We start from the raw sequence: 18,881 nt of genomic DNA on the forward strand, positions 1-18,881 counted from the left end.
CGTTGATTTGTGAGAGAAAGTTCGTGTTTTGACGGGTTGACGCCGAAACCCAACCCACCCAAACCCGCCTAATTGCCCACCCTACCGTCGCGTTTGGGCTTTGGGCCAAAGGGTCTGATTCGCGATCGGTTCGTCCAACTGTCTAAAACGAGAACCGTTGCTCGTTGGAGAAAGTTAGGTAGCCTCAAGGGTTTGATTACGAAGGCATTAAATATCTGATATCTCGCAAGATACCAAAGACGGGAACTCAGATATTATTCCTTCCGTCGATCTTCAATCCATGGTGTGGAATACATTCCATATTAAAAGCATGCTGCTTACGTCGTAGATCCAGGTCATTGTGTGTTAACGAATCGATGTACAAAACTCGGGAGATCTTTTGCTTTTATGCTTCAGGGAAATGCCTAGTTCGTAAATGTTCGGATGCTTCGAGGCAGTCCTGAGCTTATGCGGAAGAAGCGAGTCTGACAACTATCGTTTGCGTGAAAGAATTCGAGAGGGAGATTCATCAATTTGGGTAGGTCTCTGTTCTTTTTGATTTTTTACTTAGTTTCAGCAAATTTTGTATCTTTGTAATGCGTTTATTGAACTTTCCCCCGTGATTAATGTAATTGGGAAAGAATCGAAAAGAGCAGAGGTTCCATCTTAGTTTGCGTTGATTAGAGCTCTGTAGTTGTAGTTTTGAAGTTTGGATTTATTATAATTTTAGTTAGAAGAAATCTAAAAATTTTCTAGTAATACGTTCTGAGAACGTCAATGCTTGTGAACTTCCATACAACTGGTAATTTGCTGCTTACTTGATAAGGAATCAGTGAGACGGAATGAAGCGCATATCAGTGATGAATTGGCCGGGTTGTAATTTACTAGGTCGTGACATATCTTTCTGGTTTTGGCTGTCATGTATCAAGACTATGTTTTAACACTTTATAAGACAGGATTTTGTGAGAGATTGCTATTTCATACTTGCTTTGTTCCTTTTATATAGATTTTACTATGTAGAATTGGAGAAATTTTGGAGATATTTCGCTAATTTCTCTATGATATTTGGAAAATCTAAAAAATAGGAAAATTTTCTAGAAACATGGAATTAGTTAATAAACCTTCAAGAAATCATTAGAAGAAATATAATTGCAAATTTAAGGCTCAAGACCATAGCAAATAACTGTAAAAATCAAATAGGAAAAATTAAGAGACTGTAATGGGTATGTTACTTTATGTCTCCCTTTTGGTCTTTAGCCATCTTCTCTTCTTTATATATGTCATTTTTTCTTTTGTCTTTATTGTTACTTTATATCTTGAATAGATTGACAGTACTCTTTTGCAGTTATACACATTTTTCTTTTTCTTTTTAGTTATAGTAAATTAGTAAGTAAATCATATCAAAGTAGTAAGCCAATTATCCAATCACCAATTCCTTGTTGATTCTTTTAGGGAAATAATTTTAAAAAATTATGATGATTTTAATGAGATATTAAAAAGTTTTAATAATATTCTAAAACTTTAAAATGTTAAATATATTGTCTATCAACAGATGTTTTGTGCACCATTGTAAATCTTATTCCTGAAATGGGATTGGGATGAATCCTTATGGATGGATACAACATGCCCTTGTCATATCCAGATTATCAGTTTAATATAATCCATTTTTCTTGCTGATCAAATATTTACTATATATATAGTCTATCAATGAAATCTGAAATATCGCCAACATATTAGAAAAACATCGGGGATATTTGGAAAAAAAGAATTCTCAGAAAATTTTGTATCACCACGACACCACCTAGAAAATGGGGATATATCGCCAAAGATCATCAATATTGTGAACCGTGGTTCCACTTAAGTTGAAGTCTTATGTTTTGATGGATGAGAGGAATTGTTGTTTCTTTTGGTCATATGATGCATTATCTACTCTGTTATTCCACCATTTATGATTTATGAACTTCATATTAAGATCTTAAAGGAAAATTCTATTTTCTATGGTGAAGTCCTTAAATATATGGAACCTAAAGGAGATGACCATTCTGTTGACTGTTGCTAAGATATGGATAGTCTCATGGCTGATACACTTAAGTTTGTGTTTTAAATTGGAGTTTCTTGCTACTGTAACATAAAAATTTGGTAGGTGAGATGTTGTTAACTTGCCATGTGGACACTGAACATAATGATGGAATTTACAGACCAAAATTGACAATAAAAAGGAATCATATTATCTTGGTATACCTTTTAAGCTGTAAAATAAAATCAATTATATTTGCTGGACTACAATATTTATTCAAGGCATGTCCATGAGTTGGAATATCAATCAATCTTTAGAGCATTATTTGTGAGGAAAATAGAAGTGGTAGAAGATAAGGCATGAAGAAGAGAAGATAATTGGGGAAAATTGTAGAATAGGCTTGACTGACAATCTATTTCCCCCTGGTATGAGAAGAGATCTTCAATATTGGGAAATTGAGGAATTGTCATCCTTTTTATAAAAGGTTAATAGGATCCAACCTTAATCAAACATTGAAGAACAGGTGTGGTGGAATGTAGAGAAGTCAGCCAGTTTCTGTCAGTTCTTTAACAAACTGATAGAGACAAGAGATGCTAAAGTGTCATGGCAATGGATTTGAAAAATCAAGGTCCTTTGAAGATTTCTTTTTTTCCTATTTGTACTGAAATTCTAGATAGGATTCTCACTATCAATAATCTAAAATCCAAAAGAATGATGCTGGACAATCTTTGCAGTCAAGGGGAGGAATCTCTATCACATTTTTTGAAGCATTGCAGTTCACTTAAAGCAGATGGACACACTTATAGCTATTTGGAAAACATATGGTGATTCTAAGGGACCTCAACATTCTTATCTCATTGCTTTAAATGGTTCAGAAAAAGGGGCAGCATCTTGTTGAATTTGGTTCCATTTGGTCTAGTCGGTCTGGTATGAACGTAATAGTAGAATCTTCAAAGGGGAAAAAAGTTCTCTCAAGGAGGGGTTATTGGAAAGATGGAGAGACTGCTTATTTTTTACTAATTCATATGAAGAGTTTGCAGGCTTTAAATGCCATCACTTCTGTAATCATTGGTAGTGGATCATAGGGGGTGATGATTTTGTTTTCTAATTGAAGACTTGCAGCAAAAGGTTATGCCTAGATTTATACTATTAGGAGATTTTTGCCCTAACAAAAATGAGTTCTATCTGGGTTATTTTTTCCTTTGCAGCAGCTCATTTATCATGGCTTTTGCATTAGATAGATGTTAAAAATGCCATCCTCAATGGTGATTTACAAGAGTAAGTGTATATGGAATTTTCTTTAGGGCGTGCTTTCCTAACAGTCAAGGGAAGGTGTATAGGCTTTAGAAGTCAATTTATGGCCTCAATTAGTTGCCTTGGGATTGCTTTGACAGCTTCAGCGGAGCTATTCAAAAGGATTAGACTTACAGTCTCGTGCCAACTATACAATCTGAGATTGTAGAGAATTTTGTGACCATGTTGATTGTCTACGAGGATGATATTGTAGTTACTAGTGATAATCTGAGATTGTAGGGATAAAAGCAGTTTTGACATTAGAGTTTGAAATTGTAGACCTTGGACATCTTAGGTACTTTCTTGGCATTGGGGTAGCCAGCTTAAAGAAAGGGATTTTCATTTTTTAAAGGAAATACGTTTTAAATCTCAAGCAGAAAGGAAGGCTAGGAGCCAAACCAGTGGACAATTCTATAGACCCTAACCATAGGTTGGGATCTGGGAGCTTATGATGGTGAGATATTATCTGATAAGGGGAAGTGTTAGAGGTTGCTAGGTAGATTGCTACATCTTTGCTTGGCTTCACTAGATATTGCCTGTGTGGTCACTTTGGTTAGTTAGTACATGCATCAGCCTAGAGTTTACACAAATGCATGCAGTGGAATGAATCTTGCCTATAGGAAGGGGATTCTATATTCTAACTATGGTCACATTAAGGTGGAGGCTCATACTGATGCCAACTAGGCTAGACCTGTAGATGACAAACACTTAACCTCTGGGTTACTATGCATTTGTTGGAGGAAGCATTGTATCATAGAGTGACAAACACTCAACCTCTGGGTTTTTACCTCTGTCTATGGTAGTCCAATCCAGCATAGAAACTAAATACAAGGCACATGGTGCTTCTGAATTGCTATGGTTAAAGAATCTATTGATTGACATTGACATACAGTTTGAAAAGCCTATGAAACTATATTGTGATAACCAGGGAGCCATAAACATAATTCATAATCCAATTTAACACGTCTAGACCAAATATATAGTAGTGGACATGTGTTTTATTAGGGAGTGTATTGCAAGTGGAGGTGTGCTTGCAGTTTGTGAAATCTAAAGATCAACTAGCTGATTGCTTGACTAAAAGTGTCCTTAAAACTAAGTTGAAACAGAATCTAAGCAAGCTCAACATGTATGATATCTATGTTCAACTTAAGGGGGTGAGTTGAAAGGTTTAGGGGCATTTTAGTCATTTGAGTTTATTTTAAAAATTATTGTAATTACATGGAGATATCAGGGATATTTTTGTAATTGTAGGATATAGGTAATTGATTGAGCATGTGATCCTAGATTGATTCATAACATCATTCTCTCATTCTTTTTTCTCCTCTCTAGTTTCTTTTCTACTCACTAATTCTTTCTTTTCACTAAATGTTATTGAGTAAAATTACAAGTATCCATATGTTAAAAATCAGCTACATGAGAAATATTGTTTATTTTTCTTCTTAACCCTAAAAATTCCAGGTGCAGTGGATGTAAAAACTAGCTTATAAGCCATTAGAAATGATAGATTAACCTTGTGAATATTTTTAATTCCTTTACTAAACACTAATCGATTTTGTATCATGTTTTATGCTTCAAACCTCTTATGGTAGATTTGGATTTGACTCTTAGAAGTTACTTCTATGTTTTTGTTTGGCTTTTACTGTTTGAATTCCATTTTACTTGTTTATCAATAAAAATTAAAAACATTTTGATTTGCTTTTCTTTTAAGCTGCAGGAATCAGAAGATTTTATAATGGGTCTCTCGTCTACTGCCACTACCAATGAAGGTATCCAACTTTGTATATTCGACTTGAGGAGAGGGCAGCATGAAGGACAGGAACTTGATAAGATTCTGTTTTTCTTTCCTGCTGATTTGTCTTTTTCAACACAACTTTCTGTAATAGGGCTTAGTGAAGGACTTATCACATTTACAAGGTCAGTAAGAATCATTTTGGTGCTTGGTGTATAATACTAGATAAGAGGATACATGGGGGTGTCAGTTCTGCTGTGGCGTAGAGCCCTTTAAAGCTTTGTTCTAGATTTAGCCAAGTCTATCAGCATGAAGAAGTTCTGTTATTAGGTATATGATATATATCTTATGGATTTGTTTCTTAAGAGGTTGGTGTTATGCTGCTTATATAGCTTGTGGTGGGTTGGGGATTTCTCACATTTTCTGTTTATCTCCACTTTCTTACTCTTTTTCTCTTTTCAGTTCTTCTTTTACTGTAAAAAATATATATAAAAACTATCTTTTCCATGTTTCAATCTAATTAAAATTGGTTTTCTTCATATTAATGATATAATTGAAAGGTATTAGATGATTTAAACCACTTTGAGAGCCATATAGCATCTCCCTTGTCGACCTTTGCATTTGATTTAGTGGATGTTACTAAAAATGTTAATTGGTAACGGCTTAAAACAATTGGGAATCAACATAAAAATCGTGTTTTTTTATAGTAAAACTAAAAATAAAAATCATACTTTTATTAGGGTCAGTTTGGTTCTCTAACAGGACCAGAATTGGATTTGGAATTGGAATCCCAGGAATCGGAATCGAAATCACCTATTCCTAACGTCTGTTTGGTTCAGTCAGGAATTGGAGTTGGATTCTGATTGTTGCTGTTTGGTTCATTTGGAGTTGGAATTGGAATCAACTGAAAATTTTCAATTTTGTTTGTCTATTTATTATTTTATTGTTACTCTATTAATATTCTATGAATATATAATTATTATTTTATTAGTATTTAATAATTATTGTCTTAGTATTTATCATTAATTTTATGAATATTTTATTAATATATTATTTTCTTATTAATTTGTTTATTTAATAATTACTATGTTAGTATTTTATTATTACTTTAATTATATTATATTAATATTTTATTATAGTACTATTATTTTATTAATGTTTATTATTATTTTAATTATTAATATATTCTTGTTTTATTAGTATTAGGGTTTGGAGTTTTTTTGTCATGAGTTCTTTATTTATTGACAGACTCTGGAATGGGAATCCCATTCCGATTCTGATTCCAGGCACCTATTTCCAGGGAACCAAAAGGACCCTTAATTGTTTTTCTGGGTATCTAAACTAATGCAGACAGAATGTAGGAGCTGCTAATAATTGGGCATGGAAGCAAATCAAACCTGAAATAGGTATTCTTAACTAGTAGGCACTGTTTGCTGATACTGTTCATGTCAATGTAATAGCAATGGGAACAGCAGATACGGGAGAACTAGGAGCAGAAAATTCAAAAAAATCAAAACTCTCATAAAACACTATTTCATTAATTTCAGAACAGCAGGTATGGAGTGCCCATGTCAGACACATTGTCAAACTCCGACGGTCCATGGGTTCTTCAAGGAACTGCTAATAATTGGACATGGAAGTAAGTAAATAAAATAAATCACGCTTTGTTTGACGAAGTAGGTAAATAAAATAAAAATACATCACTTATGGAGTTGCTTAAACTAAGGTGACTATTGTGTAACCAAAGGCAATTGGAGTGAATGTGGCTGTGAAGGTTAATTTTCTTTTCTTTTTTTTGTTGTAATATTATAGTGCATGCAGATGCTTCTGTTATTCACAATTTTTTTTTTTTTTTTTTGGAAAGTCATAACATTAGTATTATGCAGGATTTTCTCTCCAGATGCTGCTTGTGAGGTCATAGAAGCAGAGAGGCACTCACATGTCTTTTATCAGGCAGAGCCAGATATATGGATGGTTATGGTATGATGTTGGATTTCTTTGAATTGTCTTGTTGCTGACTTTTCAATACTGAATGATGTCATTTACTGCTGATGAAGTTCAAATATTGAATGATGCTTGTATATTGTCTTCTCTTGAAATACCCTAGAATTCATGATGTGCAAGACATGATTGTAAACCATAACCATTCACATCATGAATACAAGGGCGTTTCAAGAGAGGACTTTGAGGGCAACTTGTATTCACCAGGTCCACTATTTTCTCCCTCTCTTATAAGCAAATTTAATTTCATTACTCAGAAGGCAGGAGAGATTCAGTGGATCTAGCTTAAAAGGCCTGGAGATTGCTTCTTTCATGATGTTGTTCCTTTCTAGTTGTATTTGGTTTGGATGCTATGTTTTTTGGTGGTTCAAGTGAAACATTTTTTTGATAGATAACAGAAAAGAATGTATTAAATCGAAAACCATTCTTCCCAAGAAATTGAATAGTAGTGCAGAAATATAAGGCTATCCTTGACCGATTCAATATAACAATAAAATAATTACAATTTCAATCCTAGGCAAGGTATCCCCAACCTCTCCCTTGATGCCCCTTTGCTAGAGCATCAGCCAATACATTTGCGGTCCTAGGGACTGACCTGAATGAGCCATTTCAGGTTGCATCCTAAAGCATGTTCCTGTTTAAGGGTGCATACAACCAAGGTATTTTTATTTCTGTTCTCATCCAAGAAATAACAATTTGGCATTCTCTTACAATAAATCTTTCCATCATTGCATTGCTGCCAGTTTTAAGTGTTGAATAATGGCTAAAAGTTCAGCCATCAATGAATTGTTTTTCATAATTTGGTCATGAAAAGCTGAGAAATATATTGCCATTATTGTCTCTCATCATCCCACCACCCCTGAAGTTCCTGTTTGCCAAGGCTGCATCTGACAAAATTGAGTTTCAGCCTTTCCATCTCAGGTGCCCTCCATTCAACCTACCTCTGCTGGCTTCTTATGTGACAACCATTCACAATCTGCTATCCTCTTAACAATTATCAATTTTGACTCCTGAATTCATCACACACCAAAAGGCCCAATGTACAATTCTTACCACAACAAATTCAATTAAAGAATCCACAGTTAATTCTTTATTTTAAAAAAACTTTAGTATTTCTCTCTCCAATAAACTCCTGGAGTTACTACTCGAGTGCAATATCACAATTTTTTTGGCCTTTTTATGTGACATGCAACTATATTAGAGGAGAAAAGAGCTATAATATTTGGTAGTACTATCCAAATACCTCCAAAGAGGAGTCATTCCAAACTTGAGTGGCATACTGACAAGTCAAAAAGGTATTGGTGTTTTCTCATTCTTCAGACATAGGTTGCACAGATCAGGGGACAAACATCATGTCTTCCATTTCCTTTGTAGTCTCTTCTAGGTATTAATGATCTGACTGTCTGAGAGGCTGCCTCCCAACAAAAAACCTGTCATCTTTGGAGGAGTAGGCCCTATCAATAAGGCTTTAGTTGGAAATGGGTGCGTCACAGATGTTTGATTGTCTTAAAGAAAGAGGGAAGCAAAAGGTTATGATTGGTATTGAGAATCCAAACCTTATTATCCAGCCTTGAAACCTTGATTCCAAGACCCCCTTCTTTACATTATATCAAGTCAACAATCTTAAAAATTTTGGGTTCTCTCAGACCCCCTTTGAAGCCTTGATTCCAAGATCTTGGCCCTCAATTGAAACAAATCAACAATGGTTTTGTGTTTTAAGGTTGAGAGATTATAAACTCTAGTCTAGGGTAGGACAAAGTGGGGTATCTCCATTCTAGTGATTTCCTAGAACTTCCCCCTTGTAACTGGTACAAAATTGATAAGAAGTCTTGATAGCTTTCTAAGGACTTCATAAGGTGGTGTTAATAGAAAAGATTGATGGATTTCTCACATAACATAATTCATCCAGTTAGACCAGCAACTAGGTTTTTAATATTTAGGTAAGCCCCCATTCTAGATATCATGCAAATATTCCCTTACAACTCCACTAGGGCTATAATTTGGTTGGATTTGGATTGGATCCAGTCACATCTGTACCAGATCTAATTTGATTATTGAAAAATCAAAATCTGAATCTGATCCAAAATTCAATGGATCTAGGGATCTCAAATTGGATTCAAATCCTATTAGGCTCAGTTTGGATTTGGATTTAATCTGAGTAAAGAATTTATAAAAGTTAATTACTTTTTAAACTTTATATAAATATGACATGTTGAATTTATTAGTATAAATTTATATGATTATATATATTATATCATAAAAAAATTAAACAAACTTGGACCTTAATTAGATGGGACGGGGACCATGGGGTTAAATCCATATATATTCTGATCATTAATTGAATGCTGGTTATAACATCCAAATCTGATCCGATTGTGTAAACAAATCTTACGAATCCAAGATAGTAGGATTGGGTTTCAGATTTTCAGAGTCCATTGAAAACCCTAATCTTTGCTAAAGGCATAGAAAACCTTTTGATTTTGACTTAGAAGTATAAATGAACAAATTAAACCAGACAACATTTAATTGCAGAATTTTCCTATTGAAATTTATGGTTTACATTTCCCTCTTTTGTTTGAGAGAGGATTCCAAGTAAACAAATAAATAAATTATGCTATGGGACCTGATGGTTTTTCCATGAGTTTATTTCAACATTGCTGATAAATTGTAAAGGATGATTTGATGAAAGCTTCAGAGAATCTTATGATAGGAACGGTGTTTTAAAAATGTGTGGGAGGTGTGCCTCCAGGCGAGGAGCCCCCAAAATGCCCTAATGTGTATGCCAGAGGCATTGACACCTTTGAGGTGTACGCCTCAGGTGCAAGAGGCATATGCCTCATACACCTTATGCGCCTCATGCACACCTCATATAAAAAGACAAAAAAAAAAGAAAAAAGAAAAAAGAAAAAAAGGAAAGGGAAAGAAAAAGAAAGAAAGAGAAGAAAGAAGGAAAGAGGAAAGAAAGAAAAGAAAAGAAAAGGAAAGGGAAGGGAAGAAGAGATCAGGGGAAAGAAAGTGGACTGGGGGCTCAGCTCCTGGACCCTCTTGACTGGGGGGGGGGGGGGCAAAGCCCCCTAGAGCCCAAACCCCTAGGCCCTTTTCGATGCAGCCCAATTTGGCTTTTTTGTACTAGTGCTATGCATCTTCATTCTTCTTAATATAAAAGATTTTTATTAGAAATAAAGAAAAATGAAATCCTCCTTCCTTTTCTTCCTCGTCATCCCCCTCTTAAGGAGGCTTACACCGCCTTGTGTTTGGGAGGCTTATGTCTCTTATTTTGAGGGACTCAGACTTTGACAATATTTTGAGCTTTATTGCAATTCTTGATAACGTTGTTTTAGACCCCACTAGGGAGGATTCTAGAATTTGGACACCTTCTCCCAACGGCATTTTTTATTGTGCTTCTTTCTTCAAAGTCTTAAGTCAGTCCACCAGTCCTACCTTCCCTCCTTTTCCTGTTGATGAGGTTTGGTGCAAAGCAATACCTCCTAGGGTTGGTAGTTTTTGTTGGGAAGCCTATTTGGAAAGAATCAACACTGGTGATCTACTCCAAAAGAAGAGACCCAATACTTGCTTGTCACCTCAGTGGTGTGTTCTTTGTAAAGCGGATGGGGAGACTGGTTTTCACCTACTGGTGTCTTGCCATTTTGCAAGGTCAATGTGGGAATGGGCTCTGTCCCTATTTGGATGTAGCTGGAATCCCCCATCAGACTTGCATGGCCTTTTTTCCCCTTCTCTGTTTAGGTGGCGGATAAAAAGGGGAAGGACAATGTGGAGAGGACTAAGGGCTGCAGTATGTTGGACACTTTGGGAAGAAAGAAACTCCAGGATATTCTTAGAAGCTCAGAGAGGAGCAGTAGATCTGAGGGCTATCATTCATATTAGGGCGGTATAGTGGCTGAAATCTTTGGAGCTTTTCACAAATTACACTGTGGATGACATGTTGAGGAAGTGGGGTGAAATTGCAAGTTGCACACAGACTAAGTCAGTAATGAGTGTGGCTTGGACCCCTCCACCTGGTGGATTCGTGAAACTAAACTTTGATGGGTGTAGCAGGGGAAATCCGGGACAATCAGGGATTGGGGGTGTTTTTAGTGATGAAAATGGGGTCATTTCTGCCATGTTCTCAGGCCCAATTGGAGTGGGTGACTCCCTTAGAGCTGAGATCTTTGCAGTTATGGAAAGAGTCTAGAAAGCTAAGGAATTGAACATCAGGAAACTCTTAATTGAAGGGGATCCAGAGGTGGTGATAGAGTGGCTGATTAAAGATCACAATGGCTTATGGAAGTACAATAATGAGAGGAGGAAATTCAAGTGGTTGGTGCAAGAGATGGAAGTTAAGATACGTTGGGTTAAAAGATCGGCTAATTCCATAGCTAACGGTTTAGCTAAGCTGTAACTATAGTGTGTTTTCTTTCTTTTTTTCCTTTTCTTGAGGCTCTTTGTTGTTCTTGGAAGATAAGTGTGTTTGTCTTCCTAATGTAATTTTTCTAATGATGAGTTAATGAAAGTGTTATTGATCAAAAAAAAAAAAGGCTTATGTCTCTTATGTTATGAACTACGCCTCACACCTTGTGTCATGCCTCCATGTTTTAAAACTGTACAACCCTATTCAATTCTAGGTCAAAGTAGAGAAGAAGAAGAGGAAGAAAAAGAAGAGAAGAAGGAGAAGAAGGGTTTGGCCAGTAGAGGAAAAAGTTAGCCCTCTCTAGTCGATCCACTTGTATTTATCTCAAATAAACTCAGTTACAAGAAAGACAATATTGTCCCTTATAAGTGATGGGACACAACTTAAACTTGAATAAAACAGACCTTTCATTCTCAAATAGATAAACCTAAAAGACCAAAATACCCCTGTTCTATGAACTCTAACACTCCCCCCCAAGCTGGAGAGTATATGTCATATAGTCCCAGCTTGTCACAAATATAATCTACTCTGCCCCGAGACAATCCCTTCGTAAAGAGATCTGCCCACTTATTTCCCGAGCTCACATGAGATGTGGTTATCACTCCACTGATTACTTTCTCTCTTACAAAGTAACAATCGACCTCAATATGCTTTGTTCTCTCATGGAAGACTAGATTAGAAGATATGTGATCAGCTGCATGATTATCATAGTATAGTCTCATGGGTTTGTCAACTGAGAACCCCATCTCTTGCAGCAAGTTCTTCAACTATACTAGTTCACATGTGCTATGAGCCATAGCCCTGTACTTAGCTTCTGCACTACTCCTTGCCACCACTATTTGTTTCTTACTCTTCCAAGTTACAAGATTGCCACCAAGGAATGTACAATACTCTGTAGTTGATCTCCTGTCTGATACAGAACCAGCCCAATTAGCATCTGTATACCTTACTATCTCAAGAGTCCCTCCACTTTTGTATAGCAAACCATGACCTGGAGCACCCTTCAGGTACCTAACAATCCTTAGAACTACTTCCCAATGAGGAATTCGAGGATGTTGCATAAACTGTCTCACCATACTCACAACAAATGATATATCGGGCCGGGTAATAGTCAGATAGTTCAACTTTCCCACCAATCTCTTGTATCTTCCAAGATCATCAAACTCTTCACCTGCATCAACACTCAACTTGACATTCGGTTCCATAGGAGTCTCGACTGGTTTAGCACCTAACAATCCTGTTTCTCCAAGTAGGTCAAGAACATATTTTCTTTGACATAAGTTAATTCCATGTCTTGACCTTGCAACTTCTATCCCTCAAAAGTACTTCAGCTTATCAAAATCTTTCGTATTGAAGTGGTCTTTTAGGAATTTCTTCAACCTATCAATTCCACTATTGTCACTCCCAGTTATGACAATATCGTCCACATACACCACTAGCAAGATTTTTCCATCGTTTGAGTCATGGCTGAACGCAGAATGGTCTACCTAACACTGTTTCATCCCAAAGTTCTTCACTACTTCACTGAATCCGCCAAACCATGCACGTGGAGATTGTTTCAGTCCATAAATTGCCTTTTTGAGTTACAAACCTTACCATCCTCCCCCTGAGCAACAAACCCTGGTGGTTGCTCCATATACACCTCCTCAATGAGATCACCATGCAGGAAGGCATTTTTTATGTCAAGTTGCAAGAGAGGCCAAGCATACATAGCAACTAATGATATCAACACCCGAATTGAACCAATTTTAGCCACAGGAGAAAATGCCTCCATATAGTCCACACCATACAACTAAGAATAGCCCTTAGCTACTAACCTGGCCTTCAATCGTTCCACACTGCCATTTGGAAGATACTTCACTGTGTAGACCTACTTACACCCAACAACATGCTTACTAGGAGGAAGAGTAGTGAGTTCCCACGTGTGATTGTGTTGTAGAGCAAACAGTTCCTCTTCCATTGCTTGCCGCCACCCTGAGGAGGTAAGGGCTTCCTGGATAGTTTTGGGAATGGAAATAGATGATAGCAATGATATAAAGTTGCGATGGGAAGCAGAAAGGTGAGCACCTGAAACATAGTGTGAAATAGGATGAGAAGTACAAGTACGTTTACCTTTCCGCAGGGCAATAGGAAGATCAAGGTCTGAAGGAAAAGATGCAACCAGAGGATCTGTCGACGAGGGCTGAATTGGAGGAGGGGCCAGTGCTCTTCTGTGAGTGTACACTTGTCTGATTGGTGGCCTCTCAGTAGTAACTGGCATGGGAGGGGGACCCGCAACTAGAATAGGAACCATGGGAAGGGGATCCTCAACAGGGACGGGAAGTGGAACTACGGGGGAAGGAGAAGGAACCACAGTGTCCGAGAAAAATGGAACCGATTCAAAGAGGGTGACATCGGAACACAGAAATGACTTATGGGAGTTAGGGTTATAGCGCTTATACCCTTTTTATGTCCTGGAGTATCTAAGGAAGATGCACTTAATAGCTCATGCATCTAACTTATCTAAACCAGGCTCCAAATTTTGAACAAAACAAACACACCCAAAGACTCTTGGGGTGAGAGGAAACGGAGACAAAGTGGGCAATAACATTGAAAAGGGGGATTGACTTCCAAGGATGGGCATGGGCATCCGATTGATGTGAAAACATGATGTGAGGACAGCATCACTCCAAAAACGCTTTGGGACATTCATATTAAGCATCATAGACCGAGTAGTTTCAAGTAGATGTCGATTTTTCCATTCAGCAACACCGTTCTATTGTGGAGTGTAGGAATAAGAAGTTTGATGAATTATCCCATGGTGCTCTAAGTATTGATGAAATGGTGTTGAGGTGTACTCTTTTGCATTATCGGAGAGAAGAATTTTAATATGAACACCAAATTGGGTATGTATTTCAGCATAAAATTTTTGAAAAATAGTAAACAATTCATTACGATCTTTCATAAGATAGATCCATGTCATCATTGAAAAGTCATCAACAAAATTTACTGATAAAACTCAAACTAGATGTTCGTATAAGTTCAGATAAGAAGGAGAAGAGAGAGAGAAGGAGAAAAAGAAGGAGAAATGGTCACAACCGAACTAGAGAGAAAAATTCAAATCCCTCTAGTTGGCCCTTCTTTTATTTATACTCTTCTAAGGTATACAAAAATTACCATTGTGCCCTCACTTAAGTGAGAGCCACATCAGCTGAACAATACATATATAACTAAACATAAAAGGACTATACTACCATTGTATAGCCGGCTCTAACACTCCCCCTCAAGCTGGTGAGTATATGTCATTATAGTCCCAGCTTGTTACATATGTAGTCCAGTCTTCCCCGATTCAACCCTTTGGTAAACAGATCTGCCCATTGATTTCCTGTGTTCATATATGCTGTATTTATCACTCCACTAAGCACCTTCTCATGTACAAAGTGGCAATCCACTTCTATGTGCTTCGTCCTTTCATGAAACACTGGATTGGAGGAGATATGAACTGCAGCTTGATTGTCACAGTATGACTTCATAGGAGTGTCAATTGAGTATCCCATCTCCTATAGTAGATGCTTCAACCACACTAGTTCGCATGTTGTGTGTGCCATAGCCCTATATTCAACCTCTGCACTGCTTCTTGCTACCACTGTCTGCTTCTTACTCTTCCATGTCACTAAGTTCCCACCAAGAAAAGTGTAATACCATGTAGTGGACCTTCTATCAGATATGGACCCAGCCCAATCAGCATCCATGTAGCCCTCTATCTCAAGACTTCCTCCACTATTATACAACAAACCACGGCCTGGAGCACCCTTCAAATACCTCACAATCCTTAGGATTGCCTCCCATTGTGGGATTCGAGGGTTCCGCATAAACAGACTCACTACACTGACCACAAATGAGATATTAGGTCGAGTGATGGTTAGGTAATTAAGCTTACCCACCAACCTTCTGTACCTTCCCGGATCCTCAAACTCCTCACCTGTATCACTACCCAATTTAACATTCAGTTCCATAGGTGTTTCAGCTGGTCTGGCACCCAACAACCCTGTTTCTTCTAGCAGATCAAGAACATATTTCCTCTGGCATAGATTAATACCATTCTTGGACCTCGCAACCTCTATCCCTAGGAAGTTTCTTAATTTGCCAAGTAAGTCTTCAGCTTGTCAATTCCTGGTCTGTCACTGCCTAGGATAACAATGTCATCTACATATACCACCAAGAGAATCTTCCCAGCATTTGATTCATAGCTGAATACGGAATGGTCAACCTGATATTGTTTCATTCCAAACTTCTTCACCACTTCACTAAATCTCCCAAACCATGCACGGGGAGATTGTTTAAGTCCATAAATAGCCTTCTTAAGTCTACATTACCTTCTCACCCTCCTCCTGAGCAACAAACCCTGGTGGTTGCTCCATGTACACCTCAAGAAGATCACCATGTAAAAAAGCATTCTTGATGTCAAGCTGAAACAAGGGCCAATCAAACATAGCAGCAATAGAAATCAGAACACGAACTGATCCAATTTTGGCAACCGGAGAGGTGTCTGTGTAATCAATACCATACTGCTGTGAATAACCTTTGGTAACTAACCGAGCTTTCAACCGTTCAACACTCCCATCAGGTAAGTATTTAACTGTGTACACCCACTTACAACCGGCAACATGCTTACCAGGCGGAAGAGTGGTAAGGTCCCACGTATGAGTATGAGTCAGGGCTGAGAGCTCTTCTTCCATTGCTTGGCGCCACCCTTGAGAAGTGAGGGCTTCCTGGACATCCTTGGGAATAGAGACAGAGGATAACATAGAAACAAACTGTCGATGGGAAGCCGAAAGGTGAGATACAGAAACATAATTGGAAATGGGGTGGAGAGTGCAACTGCGTTTACCTTTCCACAAAGCAATAGGAAGATCAAGGTTAGAACTTGGGGTTGGGGTTGGGGTGGGATCAACTGCCGGATCTGTCGACGGTGATGAAGCTGGGGGAGGAGCCGGTGCCTGACGATGAGTATACACTTGCTGAATAGGTGATCCTCTCTCAGGTAGCTGCACTGGAGGCAAAGACTGGGTCACAACTGGAACAAGAGGAACGAGATCCTCAATAGGAACTGGAAGAGGGGGTGATGGCAATGGACGAGAAGAAGTATCTGACCTGGAGATGAAAGGAACAGACTCAAAAAATGTAACATCAGAACACACAAAAGAACACCGAGAACGAGGATTATAACACATACCTTTTTTGAGTCTTGGAATAGCTAAGAAAGACACACTTAGTGGATCTAGCATCTAACTTGTCCATTCCAGGCCCAAGATTATGAACGAAACACACGCATCCAAAAACTCTGGGAGTAAGGGGAAAAGGAGACAACGTGGGAAACAGAACAGAGAAAGAGGACTGACCTTCAAGGATAGACATGGGCATGCGGTTAATAAGAAAGAAGGATGTAAGTACAACATCACTCCAAAAGGGTTTGGGGACATTCATCTGATGTAAGAGGGACTGAGTAGTTTCCAAAAGGTGACGGTTCTTTCTTTCAGCCACCCCATTTTGTTGAGGGGTGTAAGTACATGAGGTTTGATGGATAATGCCATGTTGTTCCAAATATTCTTGAAAGGGTGTAGAAAAATACTTACGGCCATTATCAGAACGAAGACTTTTAATATGTACACCAAATTGATTGCGAATTTCAGCATAAAATTTCTGAAAGATAGAAAACAATTCACTCTTTTCTTTCATAAGGTAAAGCCATGACATCCTTGAATAATCATCAACAAAAATTACAAAGTACTTGTAACCATTATAAGACACTACTCTATTTGGACCCTAGATGTCCGAATGGACTAAAGAAAAATGACTCGATGTACGACTATCAACTCTAGGACTAAAGGAGACACGATGATATTTCCCAAACTAACATGACTCACAATTTAAATTAGAAAGACAACTCAATGACGGAACAAGTAACTGAAGAGCTCTAAGAGACGGATGACCAAGGCTGCAATGCCATTGATGAGGGGAGAGAGATGACTGAAGAACTGTTGTCGAACCACCTCCATCAAGATAATATAGTCCACCAGCTTCATGCCCTCCACCAATCTTCATCCCCGTCTTGAGATCCTGAAACACACAAGAGGAAGGGTAAAAAGTTATTGAGCAATTAAGAGACTTAGTCAATTTACTAATAGACATTAGGTTAAAGGGAAACTTGGGAACATATAAAACTGAGGAGAGGGATAATGAGTCTATGCCAACATTACCAACACCACGTATGGCTGATGTAGAGCCATTAGCAAGAGTAACAGATTGGGAAGTGGAGGACGGAGAAATGGATGAAAACACACCTGGAGTTCCAATCATATGATCGGAAGCTCCAAAATCTAATCCAACGGGAAGGTGTGGAAACCATACAAGCCGTACCTATGTGTGCAAGGGTAGTCACGTTCTGTTGAGATGTACCTTGAATGAACCGCTCATACTCATCTTGTGAAACACTCACCATCTCTTTTCTGGAAGTATCTGTAGATGTAGTGGGGATCTGACCAGTAACTTGAGATTCTTGTCTTGAGCTACCACCATTTACAACCGCATGATTTGCCCAGGTTGAAGGTGGGCCATGTAGATCATAGCAAAAGTTGATAGTATGTCCCTCCATACCACAATGAGTACACCTTCTCTGAGTATTACCACGTCTCCTACCACGGGCTCCCCCTGAGTCTCGTCCTCCAACACAACCACCACCACGATTATACATGCCACCACCACCACGACCATACATGGGTCCACCACCACTACCACGACCATGCTGACCTCCTCTACCACCACGACCTCCCCCTCTCGTAACTGCAAATGCAGACCTATCTGGCATAGTGGAAGTCTTTGTGGATCCAACTGAAATCCTCCGAAGTCGAGTAAACACTTCCTCAAGAGAGGGAAGAGCAGATCCACCTAGTATCTGTGCCCTTACGGGTTCATACTCAGACTTCAGCCCTACTAAAAATTTGGTCACATCCAACTGCTCTCTCTGTTGTTGCTGAATTTTGACATCAGGTGTAAGAGGATGATAAACATTCAACTCATTTCGTAAATTTCTCATACTGGCATAATAGTCCTCAATACTCTGATTCCCTTGTTGCAGATTGAAGTACTCTTGGTACAGTTGGTAAACCCTAGTAGTGTTATCTTGTCCAGAATATAGTTTCTTCGCATGATCCCATACTTCTTTGGTTGTATCTAAAAACATGAAGTTCATACTAATTTTAGGCTCCATGCTGTTCCATAGCCAAGTCATAATTTGAGTATTCTCCTACTCCCATTCATCATATCCCGGAGAATCAATTGGGGGTATATCTTCCCTCACATGTTTCACTTTCTTTTTGGCTTTCAGGAAAACTTCAACAGACTTAGCCCAAGGGACATAATTCTCACCATTCAGTTTTATAGAGGTCATCTGCACATTCAGATAATCAGAAGGC

At 38.1% G+C, this 18,881-nt stretch overlaps 1 protein-coding gene across 4 annotated transcripts in view; it reads left to right on the top strand.

Moving 5' to 3' along the window:
• The first annotated feature begins 235 nt into the window (after positions 1-235).
• LOC104612630 (vacuolar fusion protein CCZ1 homolog B-like) overlaps positions 236-18,881 on the top strand; it is a 70,080-nt gene continuing 51,434 nt past the window's right edge. The window contains exons 1-3 of one of the 4 annotated variants that reach the window (XM_010280125.3): positions 236-517; positions 4,998-5,203; positions 6,905-6,998. In XM_010280125.3, coding sequence (XP_010278427.1) covers positions 416-517; positions 4,998-5,203; positions 6,905-6,998 — 402 coding nt within the window. In that variant the 5' untranslated portion in view covers positions 236-415. The remainder of the gene's footprint in view (positions 518-4,997; positions 5,204-6,904; positions 6,999-18,881) is intronic. The other 3 variants (XM_088893278.1, XM_010280126.3, XM_088893277.1) reach the window with 3 other exon arrangements.

The sequence above is a fragment of the Nelumbo nucifera genome, chromosome 8 (assembly GCF_055504915.1).
Source record: "Nelumbo nucifera cultivar China Antique chromosome 8, China Antique-T2T, whole genome shotgun sequence".
NCBI classification, from domain to species: domain Eukaryota; kingdom Viridiplantae; phylum Streptophyta; class Magnoliopsida; order Proteales; family Nelumbonaceae; genus Nelumbo; species Nelumbo nucifera.